Raw genomic sequence first — 14,785 nt, forward strand, 5'->3', positions numbered from 1 at the left:
TGTTTTAGTTAAAATTCTAAAAAATTTATATTTTTATAAACTTATGAATTTAAAACGAAACAATAAAAAATTTTTAAAAAATCATCACCAGAATTTTTGATGTTAAAAAATTTAATATAAAATATAATCCTCCAAAATAATATAAGAGTTAAAATTTGAAGTTTTTTTCAGAGTTAGAAATAAAGACAGTTATACAATATAAAATAACTAATTATATTAATTTAATATGTAATTTAATTTAAAAAATAATTAAAATACTATATCAATTAAATTATCATTTAATTTGTGAACTTAAATATAAAATTTATTACTTTGATGATGTCATATATATATAATAAATCAAATTTAGTTAATTTAATTTACTATTTCTGTATATATATATATATATATATATATATATATATATATAACAAATTGAATATAATTGATTCACTTTATTATTACCAATGGATTCAGTTTACATAAAAATATTTTAGAATAGACATATAAAAAAATTGATTTAGGAGTTAGGACATCACTATAAATTTAAATCTCATTTAATTTATTAGTGTAAATTATCCTAAATATTATCTAATTTTCTTCTTAATTTTTGGATATAATTCTTTACACAAAACCCACTTCTAATATTTTTTTTTATATATTACCAAAACCCTAATTCATTCCACGGACCCCGTTATACCCCTCTCTCCTTCCTTCTCCTCATCGGTATTCCAACCGCGCCAGAGTCACCGCCGCCGCCGGTCTCATTGTTGCATTCTCCACCACTCCTTCTGCACCTCTTCTCCAGTAACTCCTGCATCGCTTCCGGCGTCTCTGCCCGCCCGCGTCGCTGCCGTCAGCAGCGTCTCTGTTCAGTGCTCTGCCCATCCTCTCCGCTGTGTTGCTGCCCTGCTTCATCCCTGGTAAGTTTTTTATTTTATCCTAATTAATAATAAGCTTTTGTTAATGTAATTCAGAACCATAACTAAATATACGAAATTTTGTTATTTACTAATTAAAATTCAAAACTTGTTTGCTGTTGCTGAGTTGCTGAAAATTCGGTCAAACACTTTTGTCTTTGTTTTTGTTGTTTATCATTAATAATATGTGCATTTCGATTTTAATTCTAGTCATGAACTTTGGTGTGTTCAACTTTGAATGTGAACTTTTAATGATGAAAAATAGACAAATTGGAAGTGAAAGTTTGAATTTTATTGTCATTGAATCGTTCTCGCAGCCTTGCTGAATCAGATCACCAAGCTCCGTCAGCCTCCGCTGCCACTTCAGACTTCGCAGTGAAAGCTGAAAAACAAATTGAAGAGGATGAAGACGGAGTACAAGAGGCTGAAAGGAAGCCAGAGCTTCAGGCAGCGCCTTCTTCTTGCTACTCTCTCTTCAACTCCCATAATCATTGATGATATTCGTGCCGACGAGACTTGGCCTGGTCTCCACAACCACGAGATCTCCCTCCTCCGCTTGTTTGAGACTGTCTCCGATGATTGCCTCGTCCAAATCAATGAAACCGGTATCTATACATATATACACCATTCTCTTTAGTAGCTCCTATTTCCTTCTATACTAATTATGATAATTAGAGTTTCGTTCTGATTTGCAGGCACCAAATTGAAATATAAACCCGGCATTATTATGGGTGGCACACAGCACCGTCCCCACGACTGCGGTGTGTCTCGCTCCATTGCTTATTTCCTGGAGCCGCTCATACTTCTTGGTTTGTTTGCCAAGAAGCCCCTCACCATCACCCTCAAAGGTATAACATTTATGATATGCTCTCATGAATTTCATAACAAATATGTCCTCTGTTCTTGCCATTAGGAGTTTAGGACTTACAATCAAGGTTCTAAGGCACCCCTTTGTTATGTGTGGTTGGAATCCGGTACTCAGTATGTGATTTTGACACTTTGATTTGCAATTCGGTTATGCTTTTTTATATCCTATTAGAAACTAGGCAAAGTATTATATGGAACTCTCAGAGCTCCATTCACTGGAAGTGCAAAAGAATTATACATTCGCCTCAACTTGTTATTTTATATTTACTCATTTTCAACAAAAAAAAAAATAATTTCAAAAGCAAGTCAAAACCTCAAAACCCTCGCTCCGCACCAACTCTCACTACTCCAATCTCCAGCGTAACGCCTTCCACTCTATACAGCGGCGGTCGGCGGCAAGATCAAATTGGCGAAGATAACTCAGCAAGATAGTCCGCGGTTCGGTTTGGGTGCAAACTGTTGGATATTTGCGGTCTCTATGAAAGAAGAAATATCACTTTTTCTCACTGTGTAGAGCCATTTCTATAAAGGAATAATTAGCACTTGTTTTGGTTTTTGTTTTTTTTTTTTCTTGAGAAATTAAGTAGTATAAAGGAAAGTCTGAAAGGTGCCATGGATCAAATTTGTATAAATCGATCTCCTTGATTGATAGGAACAACAATAGATTGTGAAGCACATTGCTTGTCGTCAGTATGGTGGAACCTGAAACCAAGTAGTAATTCCAATTCACTCTTCATTGGGGCCTCTTCCTTTCTTCTTCTTTCTTCTTTCTTCTTGTTATCATTGCTTTACTTATTTGCAACTTGAAAGTTGGAACGTGAGAAGGAGGCTTGGCAAAGCTGAGATCTATATAGGGAGAGTCAATTAAGTTGACATATGTACATTTTGCACTTGAAATTTGCAACTTGGAAGCAGGCTTTAGTGATTTGGACACTCTGCTTAGATCAAGTTATTATTCTATGGAGCTTATAGCCTCTCATATGTCATATCTATGGAGTGTTTTGAGGTTTGTGCTTGTTTTACAAATATAAAAGATTTTGTTGAAAATGTATAAATATAAATTAATAAATTAGGAGAAATTTATAAATATTTTTGACAGTTCCATTGAATAGAGCTTTTTACATAAGTGTTCCATCAAATACTTTGCCTAGAAACTAACAGGAAAGGCAGAAAAGTATGGAAAGTATATTAATTTATTTTTTTAAAGAAAACTAGAATATAAGGACCATTTAGAAATTAGGATATATTCTAATGATTTGAATTAAATTTGTCCATAAAATTGTTTTCAGGGATCACAAATGATTTTAAGGATCCATCAGTTGATACTTTCAAGTCTACTGCTTTGCCCATGCTAAAGCGCTTTGGGGTCCCTGCTGAAGGCCTGAGTCTTAAAATAGAGAGTCGTGGAGTACCTCCGAATGGTGGTGGAGAAGTTGTTTTGTCTCTTCCTGTTGTTCAGAGTCTATCTGTAAGTTGCTGGGATTTTTTTTGGTTTCTTTGATTTAGTTTATTAGAATGGATTTTTTTATATCATATGTTCTACTTTACAGGCAGTTAATTGGACTGAAGAGGGATTTGTTAAGAAGATTAGAGGAATCACATTTTCAACCAAAGTGTCTGCTCAGTTTGAAAATAGCATGATTAGAGCTGCCCGTGGAATCTTCAATCCACTACTTTCAGATGTGCACATTTTCACTGACCACCGATCAGGTCCACAGGCCGGAAAGTATGTTTCCTTTTCCTTCAGTAGATATTACTGAATGATTAATTTGAATTTTGCAACTGTATCTGGTAGAAAAAGCCAAAATATTTACCAGGTTTTTTCACTGATGCAGTTCACCCGGATATGGGATTTCATTGGTAGCGGAGACTACTACCGGTTGCTTGATATCTGCAGATACAGCCGTTTCTCATGCTAGGCATGAAGAAACAACTGGTCTTGAGGATGATTCAAAAAAAGATTTGATGCCTCCAGAGGATGTTGGTCGTGGAATTGCAAATATTTTGCTTGGGGAGATTGCTCAAGGGGGTGTAGTAGATTCAACACATCAGGTTCGTATGTCAGAAAATTCACTTCTTTTTTAAACTTAGTTTAATTTTGCACTCAAGGTTGATGATAAGTTGTATGAAGTAGAGATGATGTTGATATGCCTGCTAATATTTTAACTTGTCTGCTATGCAGGGTCTGTTATTTCTTCTATGCGCTCTGTGTCCTCAAGATTTTTCAAAGATTCGTGTTGGAAAACTTTCCCAGCATGGGATTGAAACTCTCAGAAACATAAGGGATTTCTTGAATTTGAAGTTTGTTATAAAACCAGACCCTCAAACACAGTCGGTTTTGCTCAAGGGTATGGGTTATGGCATGAAGAACCTTTCTCGAAAGATCTCTTGAAAATCGTCGACAGTTGTATATTCAAAGGGAGTCTAATGTATTGGATATCTTAGCAACGACAACGAATGAACTTAGAAAAGAATGTAACTGCAGCTTGACTGCGTAATCTCATGCCATTGTTCATGGTCTTGCAAGAAAATGGGAGTGATGGTGTTGTATACTGGTGAAGTTTGTCAAGCTCGGTTTTGAAATGTAATCCAATTTTGTTAGTTACATGTTTTTAGCTTTACTCTTCATTCAATTATATAATTTTTCCTCTAATGCTGGAGCAACCAATCAACTATGCTAATATAGAATGACAAATGATTATGAGTGAGTTTTGAATTGCTGTTAACTACTCTATAAACTTCCATTCCCGCCCAGTTTCTTAATCATATTAAATTATTTTTATCCACATATTTATACATACACAGATAATGAAAATATGATTAACTCATTATCTTCCTTCTTTTTAACCTGTTGAAGTGCTGATCACTAGAAACTATCATTCCTCAAAAATATGATGGACCATTGTATCCAAATTTGCAACTATACGTATCAGCATCCATTGTCAAAGCAGCGATCTCTCGAATTTAAAAAAAAAGGAAGAAGTGGACTATTGTTCTATTAAAATTAAGTTGAGTAGGTAAAGTAGATGTGTTTAAATAATAGTTTTAATAATAAAATTATTTATTTAATAAAAAATAAGAATTTTAGATTTTCTGTTCATAAAAATTCTAATATTATAACAAAATTGTTTAAGCCAAAAACTTAATTTGATAAATATAGATGTAAGATATATAATTATTTTTATGTCTTTTTATTTATCAATATAAATTTTTGGGATAAATAATTTTATGACATAATATCAAGGTTTCTATACTTAAAGTTTAAAATTTAATCCTTGTTTTTCTCTAATAAAAAGAATTTTGGCATAAAACACAGAACATTATAAAAATTTATGCAAAATTCATTTCAATAATTATATATCTAACAAAACACACTCAACAAGATAGTATAACTAGAAAAACAGAAATATTTGTTGTTGTATATGTTTTGGATGGGAGATTGCTTATGAAATATGGACCCGATAATTAAACTCTAATCCAATAATGAATGCTGGATAAATTAACATGTTGCAGAAATAACATAACTAATACAACACAACAAGAATATTGAATATATAATTAGGAGTGGCAAACGGACTAAAATTTGTTGGACCGGTCCACAAAGTGTAAAAAAAAGTTATCCGAATTAGAAATTTGAGACCGCAATAATAAAAAAGGCCGCTTAACTCGCACCGTCTAATTCATGGGTTTTGACAGGTTTTAGCAGGCAGGGTGGACATATCTGATAAGCCCATCTTTCTACAAGAGGATGAAGATGATAATTAAATTTAGAATATTACTTTTGTGTTTGTATTTAGAATGTTTGTCCATTTTATTTTAAATTATAAATTGAATTATGTTTGATTGATTAGATATTTGAAGAATATTTAATTTTTAATTATATATTTTGAATAATTAGACAATGTCGATTTTATTATTTTATTCCAAAAAAATTTATTAATAATTATTTATTAGATATTTAGAATTATAAAGACATTAATATTTGTGAATCTAAAAATTATAATTTATTTTATCTTTAAAAATTATACATTTATTAAAATATTTGTAAAATTATATATTATTTTAAATTTAATGATTTAATAATATAAAAAATAAAAATTAGAATGACCTCATTAAATAAGACAGATCAGACTAGCTCGCAAAATAGCAAATTTTTGACAAAGTGAGATGGGCCGAAACGCGTTTACCTGTTTGCCACCCCTAAGATTATAATATATCATGACGAATGACAAATTGCAGACATAAGTAGCACATGCACACCAGTCATATCTCATAGACTCATATATATAATATATAAAATGCCAGTTACTTAAGAAGGTCTCTCACGTTATATATGTAAAGATAAAATAAATGAAATCAGCCATATGAAATTGAAAATCCTCTATTTCCAATAGGGGGTTGACTCTACCTGTATGGTCCTGAAGATAACTATTAATTCCCTCACCTTTTTGCTTTACAAGCTAAGTATAAACATCTGATCTACTGCTTCACTAATACAAAGCTAATATAATTGAAGTGAAATAAAAGGTAATGCTGGTGTTCAACTCCTTCAGCATATGCCCCAACCAAGTCAACGCCTAATGAAATCTGAAAATCCTCATGCTTACAATTATATATGCACAATTTCCAACTAGGATAAAGTCAAGCACCAATACCTTTGTCAAATTGTGACAAAAAAAAAAAAAAAAAAAACACGAGAAGGAACATATGATTAGACTCTGCTATTAAAATGAAAACATAAATGGGAATTTTTCCCCACAGATAACATGTTAGTGTTGTAACTCTCACTTGAATGAAAGTAATATGAGATCATGTCTTATTTCCAACGAAATAAACATCACTCTCAGCCATCTTGCATATAAAGATCACTGCACTATTCGAGAAAGCTCCTGCACCATTTTTCACAGTACTGTTCGATTTAGGTGACTAGGATCCAAAATTTTCTCAATTGATAGCTATTGTAACTTGTCACAATATAATACATTGGTAGTTTTATTTTCTGTGGAAGAAGGAAACATATTATTGAAGCTCCACCTATATGTGTACACTAGTTACAGCACCTAATAAAAATTTCTCTAATTTAGATAAGCAAACATGATTTGAAGTCTACCTCTATCATTATGTTACACATTACTGTAAAAAGATGAACCACACAACACTACCTCAAAACAATCTTCTGTACAATGCTGGATTCTGCTTTCTTCCCTCTACTCAACCATGGTTGAGTTGCTTTACCTATTTCTTATGTCAATGATGGATTCCCAGGGCCCGTCTCCTTGGAAACCAAGTTCATTAGTCACTATCATTGTCAATATCCAGCCTTGTTTCCATTTTTGAATTCTTAATAAGGGGAATAATTTCATCTTTCCCAATATTCCTCTCTCCAAATTCATATCCTTCACCGAATCGATGCAACAGTTGCAAAGCCTCCTTCATTTGAGGCCTACCAGCAGGCAATGGTGAAGTACACATGACCCCAAGTTTAAAAACACTGCACATTTCATCACTGTAACTAGCCTCCAAGACATCAGTGTCCAGCAGTTCGTCTACATTGGTTCCTAACTGAACGTGGCGCCATGCCCACTCTGAAAGAGATGAGTGCTCATCTCCATAATTAGCTTCTTTTCCAGTTGTTAACTCCAATAGTATAACCCCAAAGCTGAAGACATCGATCTTTTCGCTCACTTTTGTTGTTTGAACATATTCTGCAATTGAATTATGAAATAGTCCATTCAGATTAAACTTGCCAATGAAAAAAATATTACCAAGGGATGTTGAAGATTGGAAAGATATTCACCTGGAGCAATATATCCAAATGAGCCAACAACACTTGTCATGGTGGTAAGGGGCTTGATCATCATCTTTGCAAGACCAAAATCTGCAACTTTTGCATCGAATTGAGAATCCAAAAGTATGTTGCTTGTTTTCACATCTCTATGAACCACAGGCGGCGAGCAATCATGGTGCATGTATGTTAGGCCTTGGGCAATACCAATGGCAATTTGCAATCTCTTTGGCCAATCAAGAAAAAAATGATTGACTTTACCAGACATGGATGATGACTTGCTCTTCTTGTGCAGCCACTTATCTAGGCTATGATTCTCTAGGTACTCGTAGACAAGGAGCATAGAATCCTCATTGAAGATACAGCACAACAACTTCACAATGTTGCCATGACGAATATTGCTCAATATCTTAACTTCTGCGTGAAATGAGCTCTCAAGCCTGTGGTTTAACTTTCTGTTATTCCAAATCTTTTTCACTGCAACATAGCCAAATCCATCAACAGGCACACGGTACACTGTACCGTATCCACCACTGCCAATGATATTATTCTCTGTCAATGATGATACTATGCTTGATTCTCTGAAACTCAGCCTTTGAAAGGAAATGAGCTTCCATGAATTGTCCAATCCACGCTTTCTTTTGCTGTAAAGTCTGGTAATCAAGAATGCAGCTAATGAAGCCAGGAAAATGGCTATAACCACCAGGCTTATAATCAAACCAAGAGACCAAGATAAGCCTTTGGTTTGCCTTTGAGGGCTAGAATTACACAAAGCAAGGTTAAGTACTCGAGTAGCAGCACAGAGGCCGGAGTTGTCCAAAAAGCAGCTAGCATATGCAGAATTTTCGAATTCACTCGGAATCCTCCCAGTCAAGTGATTGGAGGACAGATTGAAATTGCTGAGTGTTGAAGGTAGAGAGGGAATTTGGCCAGAGAATTGATTTTCTGAGAGGTCAAGCATATTAAGAGCTGGTAACCGGCCAATCGAGACTGGAATTTGTCCTGAGAGTTTGTTTTGGCTCAAAACTAGAATTTCTAGGGACTTCCATGATAATATATCTGATGGAAGTGGCCCAGTGAGCTGGTTCTGATGAAGATCGAGGTATAGCAGCTTGGGAAGAGCAGTGATCCCAGGTGGCATACTTCCAGTAAGGTTGTTCTTGCTGGCATCAAAGTATTCCACATTGGTCCAGGAAGACACGCCGGCCGGAATTCTACCGGAAAACTGATTGTCACCGATATCAAAGCGCGAAATATTCGCAGACAATCTTTCAGGAAGCTCACCACTAAACTTATTATGCGCCACAATGAAATTAGACAAATTGAAAGATGTCCATAGGCCACTAGGAATGCTACCAGAAAATCCATTCTTCTGAATTTTCAGCTCCTGCAGGGTTCTGCAATTTCCTAGTGACTCTGGCAACTCCCCGTTCAGATTATTTTCATAGACAGTTAAATTATGCAACACACCATAATAACACAAGTCCTCTGGCAGATTTCCAGTGAAATCATTGTCTCCAGCAAGAAAGATTTCAAGCTTTGAGTAGCGGCCAAAGTCAGAGGGAAGAGTACCTGATAACTTGTTGCTGAAGACACGAAAATCGATCAGAGCTGGCAGATGGCCTAAGCTTTGAGGTAGCTCCCCTGACAAGCTATTCAAAGACAATTTCAGTCCCTTTAAGTTTCCGAGCTTTCGGAAATCATTCGGTATCTTCCCTGTAAGGTTATTATTTGTTAGATCAATGATGGTCAAGTTTGATGCTTCAATCACATCAGGTATCGTTCCAGAGAGCTTGTTTCTCGAAAGGTAAACAATGCTCAGATTCTTCGGCTTGAACAAACCACTTGGAATTTGTCCAGTTAACTTGTTCTGCGACAAATCAAGCTCCTCCAAAGCCACCATTTCTCCAATTGTTTCAGGAATTTCACCAACCAGGTTGCATGCAAACACATAAAAAATCTTCAGTTTCTTCAACCTGGTCCAGCTTGGTGGCAGCGTTGTAGAAGGAAGCATGGTGTTTGTTGACAAATCCAAGAATTCAAGATTGGACAAATCTCCAATCTCATCAGGCAAAGTTCCGTTAAAAAGACAGTACTGAAGGCGAAGCACTCTGAGCTCCTTCAATTTTCCGATTGCCGCCGGAACGTCGCCGGCGAAGTTCGTCGAAGCGAGATTCAGGTACTGCAAATTTGACAGCGTGTCAATGTCATCGGGAACTTCTCCGACGAAGTTGTTCATGTGCAAATCAAGGTATTGAAGTTGAGAGCAGTTGTAGAGAGTGATCGGAAAATCGCCGGGAATAAAGTTCTGGCTGAAATCGACACGTGTCAGGTTCTTGAGGTCACACAAGAAAGAAGGTATTGTTTGGTTGAGATTGGCGTTGGATAGGGTTATTCCGGTGACGGAACCGTCGTTGTTGCAGGTGATCTCAGGCCAAGAACAGTGAGAGGAGGAGGAGGAGGAGGAGGGGGTCCAGTGAGAGAGTGAAGGTGGGTTGTGAAAGTACTGTTTTATCCTCAGGAGGAGTTGGTGTTCTTGATCGTGAAGCAGGGAGTTGGTAATGTTGAAAATAAGGAAGAAGGTGAGAAGGGAAGAGAGTAACGGAAATTGGTCACGTGAGGGTGGTGTCATTATTGTTGTTCAGGAAAGGGAGAAGGGTAGAAGACTTGGACTTAGAGCCTGCGCGCTACATCCAATAACGTAACGGAAACTGCGCACAGAGACAGAGAGAGAGAAAGAGAGAATGGAAGATGAGGAGGATTTGTTGATTGTTGCGTTGGTGTGAAAATTTTGACACTATCTATTTCAATGAAGAAGAAAGTGGTGCAAAGTGCAAAGGCAGAAACTACTATTACAGCCACCATTTCCTGTTTCCCACTTATACCGTTAATTTGTTAATTGGATTTTAGTCCAGTACCCACTAACTACCAACTTGCTCTTACTTCTCCCTCGTTAAAAATAACTGTAATTCAAAATAGAACAATGGGCCAGCAATTTTTGTGATTGGTGGTTATCAAATAGTCATCAATAATGATTTAATGATGTAAGATTGGTGTAAGATTTTATCCAATAACTCACAATTCTCTGCTGGTTATATATTGACCAAAATTCAATAAAATTATTTGGCCCTAAACTTTTTTTTCAAAATAAAGTGAGCGTTATGCCTTATCTTTACATACATTTTGATAAAATAATATTAATATACTAATTTATTTTGTGTTGTAAATTTTTTTTTATTTTTTTATTTTTGTGTTGTAAATTTTATTTAAGTCTTTTACAACTCTTTTATTGATATTCTTCTCTAAGGATTAAATTTATGTATTTACGTACAGAAATATAATTGAATAAATATTTAATATCAATTTAAATGCAAGACAAAAATAGAGAAAAAATATTAAAATATAACGTAAAGATACAATAATTCAGTGAAATTTCCTGTACTTTATAGTTACCAATAGCCTTCTAGAAGGAGTAAACACGAAAGTTTGCTGAATTAAGTGTATCGAGGAAATGCACGCGTAAACACGGACCAAAAGTGAAGTAGATCTATTTTGTTCATTTATTGTAGTGCGACTAAAACAACCTTGGCATAAATGACAAACCAATAATTGGTTTCTTATCTGGCAAAAATAAATAAATTTCACTCGCTGATTTCCACACATGCGAGTAAGAAGTAAACAATTTAGTGAAAAATGAGTAAATCATATGTTTGACAATATTTTTAAAAAACATATAAATATATAAATGATGTTTTTTGGTGACTATATATAAATGATGTTTGATTATTCTTCGTATAACACCAAAATGAAGTTTAAATTATTTTAATGTTGGTTTCTCATTATATTGGCGTCTCACGTGGGTCAACGTGAAGAAAGAGAAAAGCACATAATAACAGCCATAAAAGAATTATCCCCATAATATTATTTATATCAATTCTCTTAAATACAGGAAAATCGGGTTTTTTTATATTTAAATTAAATAAATATAAAATTTATGAAAATATATAAGTACAACTTAATTACATAAATACACAATTGGTCACATCTTGATTATTGAGAAAATTTTTAAAAATTAAATACATTTTTAGTACTGAAACCTCAATCAGCGTGTAATTGAGATATGCACAATGCATGAATTGATGACTCAGTACCTAGGTATGATCATCTATTTTAATTCAAATAATTTTAAATTTTAAAATTATAAAAATATTTCATTTAAAATTTAGATGATTATAATCGAAATTAATAATTTATTTTAATTTAATAAAAATAAATATACTTATATTGTTGTCCTAGATATTTATGAGTATTGTAAAGTTAATTTTTTTAAAAATAAATTATTAAATTAAGTCATGGCGTATAAAAATAAATTGTCTACACTCTACGCGCATGCTTAATCTAAGGGGTAAGTATTGTTTTGGTCCATAAAGTTTAGGGTCAATCAAATTCGTCCCCAATGTTATTTTTTATTTAAAATCGTCCCAACCGTTTATTTCGTATTAAAATCGTCTTTTTAACTTTTTATGGACAAAAATACCCTTCACCACCAGCACATTTACTACCACCACCACCTCCCTTACTCCCACCAAATGCTAATAATCAGATTCAAGAACACCAACAATAACACATTATTCAAATTTAGAAACAACAACATCAAATTCAACAACAAAATCAACACACAACAACAATAAAATCGGAAAATAACAAATCAAAATTAGAATTAGAAGCAGAAACAGAAGCAGAAGCAGACACAGAAGCAAAAGAACAGAAACAAAAACTTAAGCAGAAGCAGAAAACAGAAGGTAAAGCAAGAAGCAGAAGTCAAAGCAAGAAGCAGAAACGGGAAAGTGTAGCGGCGAGGCGGCGAGGAGCAACAAAGAAGCAAAAGGTGAACATATTCACAATATATACAATAACCAATAATAAGGCATTTGCAATTTTCCAACAACGGCGCCAAAAATTTGACGGAGGATTAATGTCGGTAAAAAAACTACCAAAAAGTTTTCTTCCAAATCAACGTCGCAAAGTTATAGTCTCAACCGACAAGATTTTCGCTAGTCAAAGTTAAAATGTGTATCACAAATAAAATCAATAACCAAGAGTAGAATCCCGGGTTGTTTTTTCTAGGAGTTGACACAAGATGCACATCATTGGTTAGAATTTTTTTGGGATTTTTGAAGTTGAAAGTAAGAAAAATAAATAACTAGAAATTAGAACAATAAACAACTAGCAAGAATTAACAATTAATCAATATAAAAGGTCTTGGTTAGGGGTGAGAATCGAAATTTCTATCCTCATTGTCTTTCTCAAGTGTGATGGTAAAGGCTCATTACTTTCATTTAGTTATTCTCTAACAATTGAAAGAAAGTCAAGTGAACACAATTAACTTTAGCTCACAAGTCCTAGTCACTTTATGGAGAGAGACAAGAGTTGGTGAGTTTCAAGCTAATTAGCAATTTTCATTTACCAATCAACACTTAAGTATAACAATTCAAGAGGCTCCAATTACTCAACCCCAAATCAAGCAAGAAAATCTACTCCATGATCATGGATGACATTTCCTCAAACACTTGGTGAGTAAAGATAAAAGACACGATGAAAGCGAGAAAATAATCTAATTCAAGTTACCACCAACAATAATCAACAATAACAAAACAAGCAATAACAATGGATATGAAAATAACTCAATGCATTGATAAAATTAGCGGCGAGAACGCAAAGTGGCGGCGAGGTCGGTAGCAGCGTTGACAGTGGCGGAGCATGACGGCGAACTCTCTCCTTGGCTCATGTCTCCTCTCTCCCTCGCGGGCTCTGATTCCTGACGGTGACAGCAGTTCCAAGCATCGCCGGCACCGTCCCCCCTCCCCACTTCCCCTTCCCCTTCCCCTTCCCCTTTTCCTTCCCCCGTCCTTTCCCCTTTCCCTTTCTCCCCCTTGCGTTCTTTTCTTTTTTTTAAAAAAAATTATAATATTTTTTTATTAAAGTAGGAGTAATTTAGTAATAAAATTAAAAATTTTATTAAAAAGAACGATTTTAATATGAAATAAAACGTTTGGGATGATTTTAAATAAAAAATAATGTTGGGGACAAATTTAATTTTGACCATAAACTCTAGGGACCAAAATATACTTATCCCCTTAATCTAATAATGCCATCTTCTATATTGATATGGTAAGATAATATCTATACAATATAAAATTAATCTAATAATATCACATAATAATATCTAGAAGACAATAATCTTATTAAATAGTACTCTTTTAAAATAATCATAAATAATATTTATAACAATCAATTTCTATATATATATATATATATATATATATATATATATATACACACAAGTATATTTAATTAATAATTTAATTTATTTTAATAAAAACAAATATACTTATTCATTATTTATAAAAGACCTTATTTTTTAATAAAAAAATAAATTTTTAATTTATTTATTATTTATTATTAAAACAAAAATTTAAAATTTTTATTTATAAATATATAAATACCATTAAAACCTAAAGAAAATAACAAAACACGAAAACTTACGTACTAAAAACTTTTTTTGAAAATAATCCCTCTCTCCAATTATTTGTATGGAGAAACACTAATCAATTATTATAAATATATATTACAAAGACCTTACTAACAAATATTTTAAGAGTATATATTTAAATATATATATATATATATATTTAAATAAATATTTTAAAAATAACTCTCAAAATACTTATTAGAAAAACTTGAATTCATCAAAAATAATTATGCAGTGGGATAAGAAGTATCATAGCGATTTTACATTATCCAAGACCAACACATGCTTTTTGTTTACCCTTATGTAACCTCTCTCACTCCATTTAGTACCCCATGAGTTTTAAACAATTCAATAATCAAGACCAGTTTCATTTGTACCATAAGCAACTATTATAACACTATGATCAAGCTCATATCCGCATATTCTATCAAAAACATCATCGAAATAAAAAAGATCTTATTTCGGGTACTGAATCACTAATTTGCGCATTGTGCATATCTTGGATACTGAATTTATATTCTATTTTTTCATGTATCTCAGATACTGAAATCCTATTTAACTCTTTTGACACAGATCGATATCCGAGATGTGTTCAATTTTTGGAACCCCTCCGTAACCAAGATGTGAACAATTGTGTACTTATATAATTAAGCAAAGTGGTCATTTTGTGCTCAGATTAAAATGAATGGAATCATAAGTATT

At 33.6% G+C, this 14,785-nt stretch overlaps 2 protein-coding genes across 2 annotated transcripts; one reads left to right on the top strand and one right to left on the bottom strand.

Moving 5' to 3' along the window:
- Positions 1-664: 664 nt before the first annotated feature.
- On the top strand, positions 665-4,419 carry LOC130979572 (probable RNA 3'-terminal phosphate cyclase-like protein). The gene is made up of 7 exons (XM_057903034.1): positions 665-902; positions 1,217-1,504; positions 1,595-1,747; positions 3,056-3,234; positions 3,317-3,492; positions 3,602-3,818; positions 3,949-4,419. Exons 2-7 carry the CDS (start codon positions 1,303-1,305, stop codon positions 4,156-4,158), a joined length of 1,137 nt encoding a protein of 378 aa, XP_057759017.1. The 5' UTR covers positions 665-902; positions 1,217-1,302; the 3' UTR covers positions 4,159-4,419.
- Positions 4,420-6,498: 2,079 nt separating this feature from the next.
- Positions 6,499-10,360, bottom strand: LOC130980164 (receptor-like protein kinase HSL1). The gene is made up of 2 exons (XM_057903811.1): positions 7,564-10,360; positions 6,499-7,471 (listed from the first exon to the last, which is right to left on the bottom strand). The coding sequence occupies exons 1-2, from the start codon at positions 10,181-10,183 to the stop codon at positions 7,059-7,061; spliced, it is 3,033 nt and encodes a 1,010-aa protein (XP_057759794.1). The 5' UTR covers positions 10,184-10,360; the 3' UTR covers positions 6,499-7,058.
- Between the last annotated feature and the right edge of the window lie 4,425 nt (positions 10,361-14,785).

The sequence above is a fragment of the Arachis stenosperma genome, chromosome 5 (assembly GCF_014773155.1).
Source record: "Arachis stenosperma cultivar V10309 chromosome 5, arast.V10309.gnm1.PFL2, whole genome shotgun sequence".
Classification (NCBI taxonomy): Eukaryota; Viridiplantae; Streptophyta; class Magnoliopsida; order Fabales; family Fabaceae; genus Arachis; species Arachis stenosperma.

Excerpts from the sequence above, each read along its gene's own strand:
- LOC130979572 (XM_057903034.1), top strand. The coding sequence starts at position 1,303 with ATGAAGACGGAGTACAAGAGGCTGAAAGGAAGCCAGAGCTTCAGGCAG. Across the intron at positions 3,493-3,601 it reads TCAGGTCCACAGGCCGGAAA|TTCACCCGGATATGGGATTT; the intron begins GTATGTTTCCTT and ends TCACTGATGCAG. Across the intron at positions 3,819-3,948 it reads TAGTAGATTCAACACATCAG|GGTCTGTTATTTCTTCTATG; the intron begins GTTCGTATGTCA and ends TCTGCTATGCAG.
- LOC130980164 (XM_057903811.1), bottom strand. The coding sequence starts at position 10,183 with ATGACACCACCCTCACGTGACCAATTTCCGTTACTCTCTTCCCTTCTC. Across the intron at positions 7,472-7,563 it reads ATTTGGATATATTGCTCCAG|AATATGTTCAAACAACAAAA; the intron begins GTGAATATCTTT and ends ATTCAATTGCAG.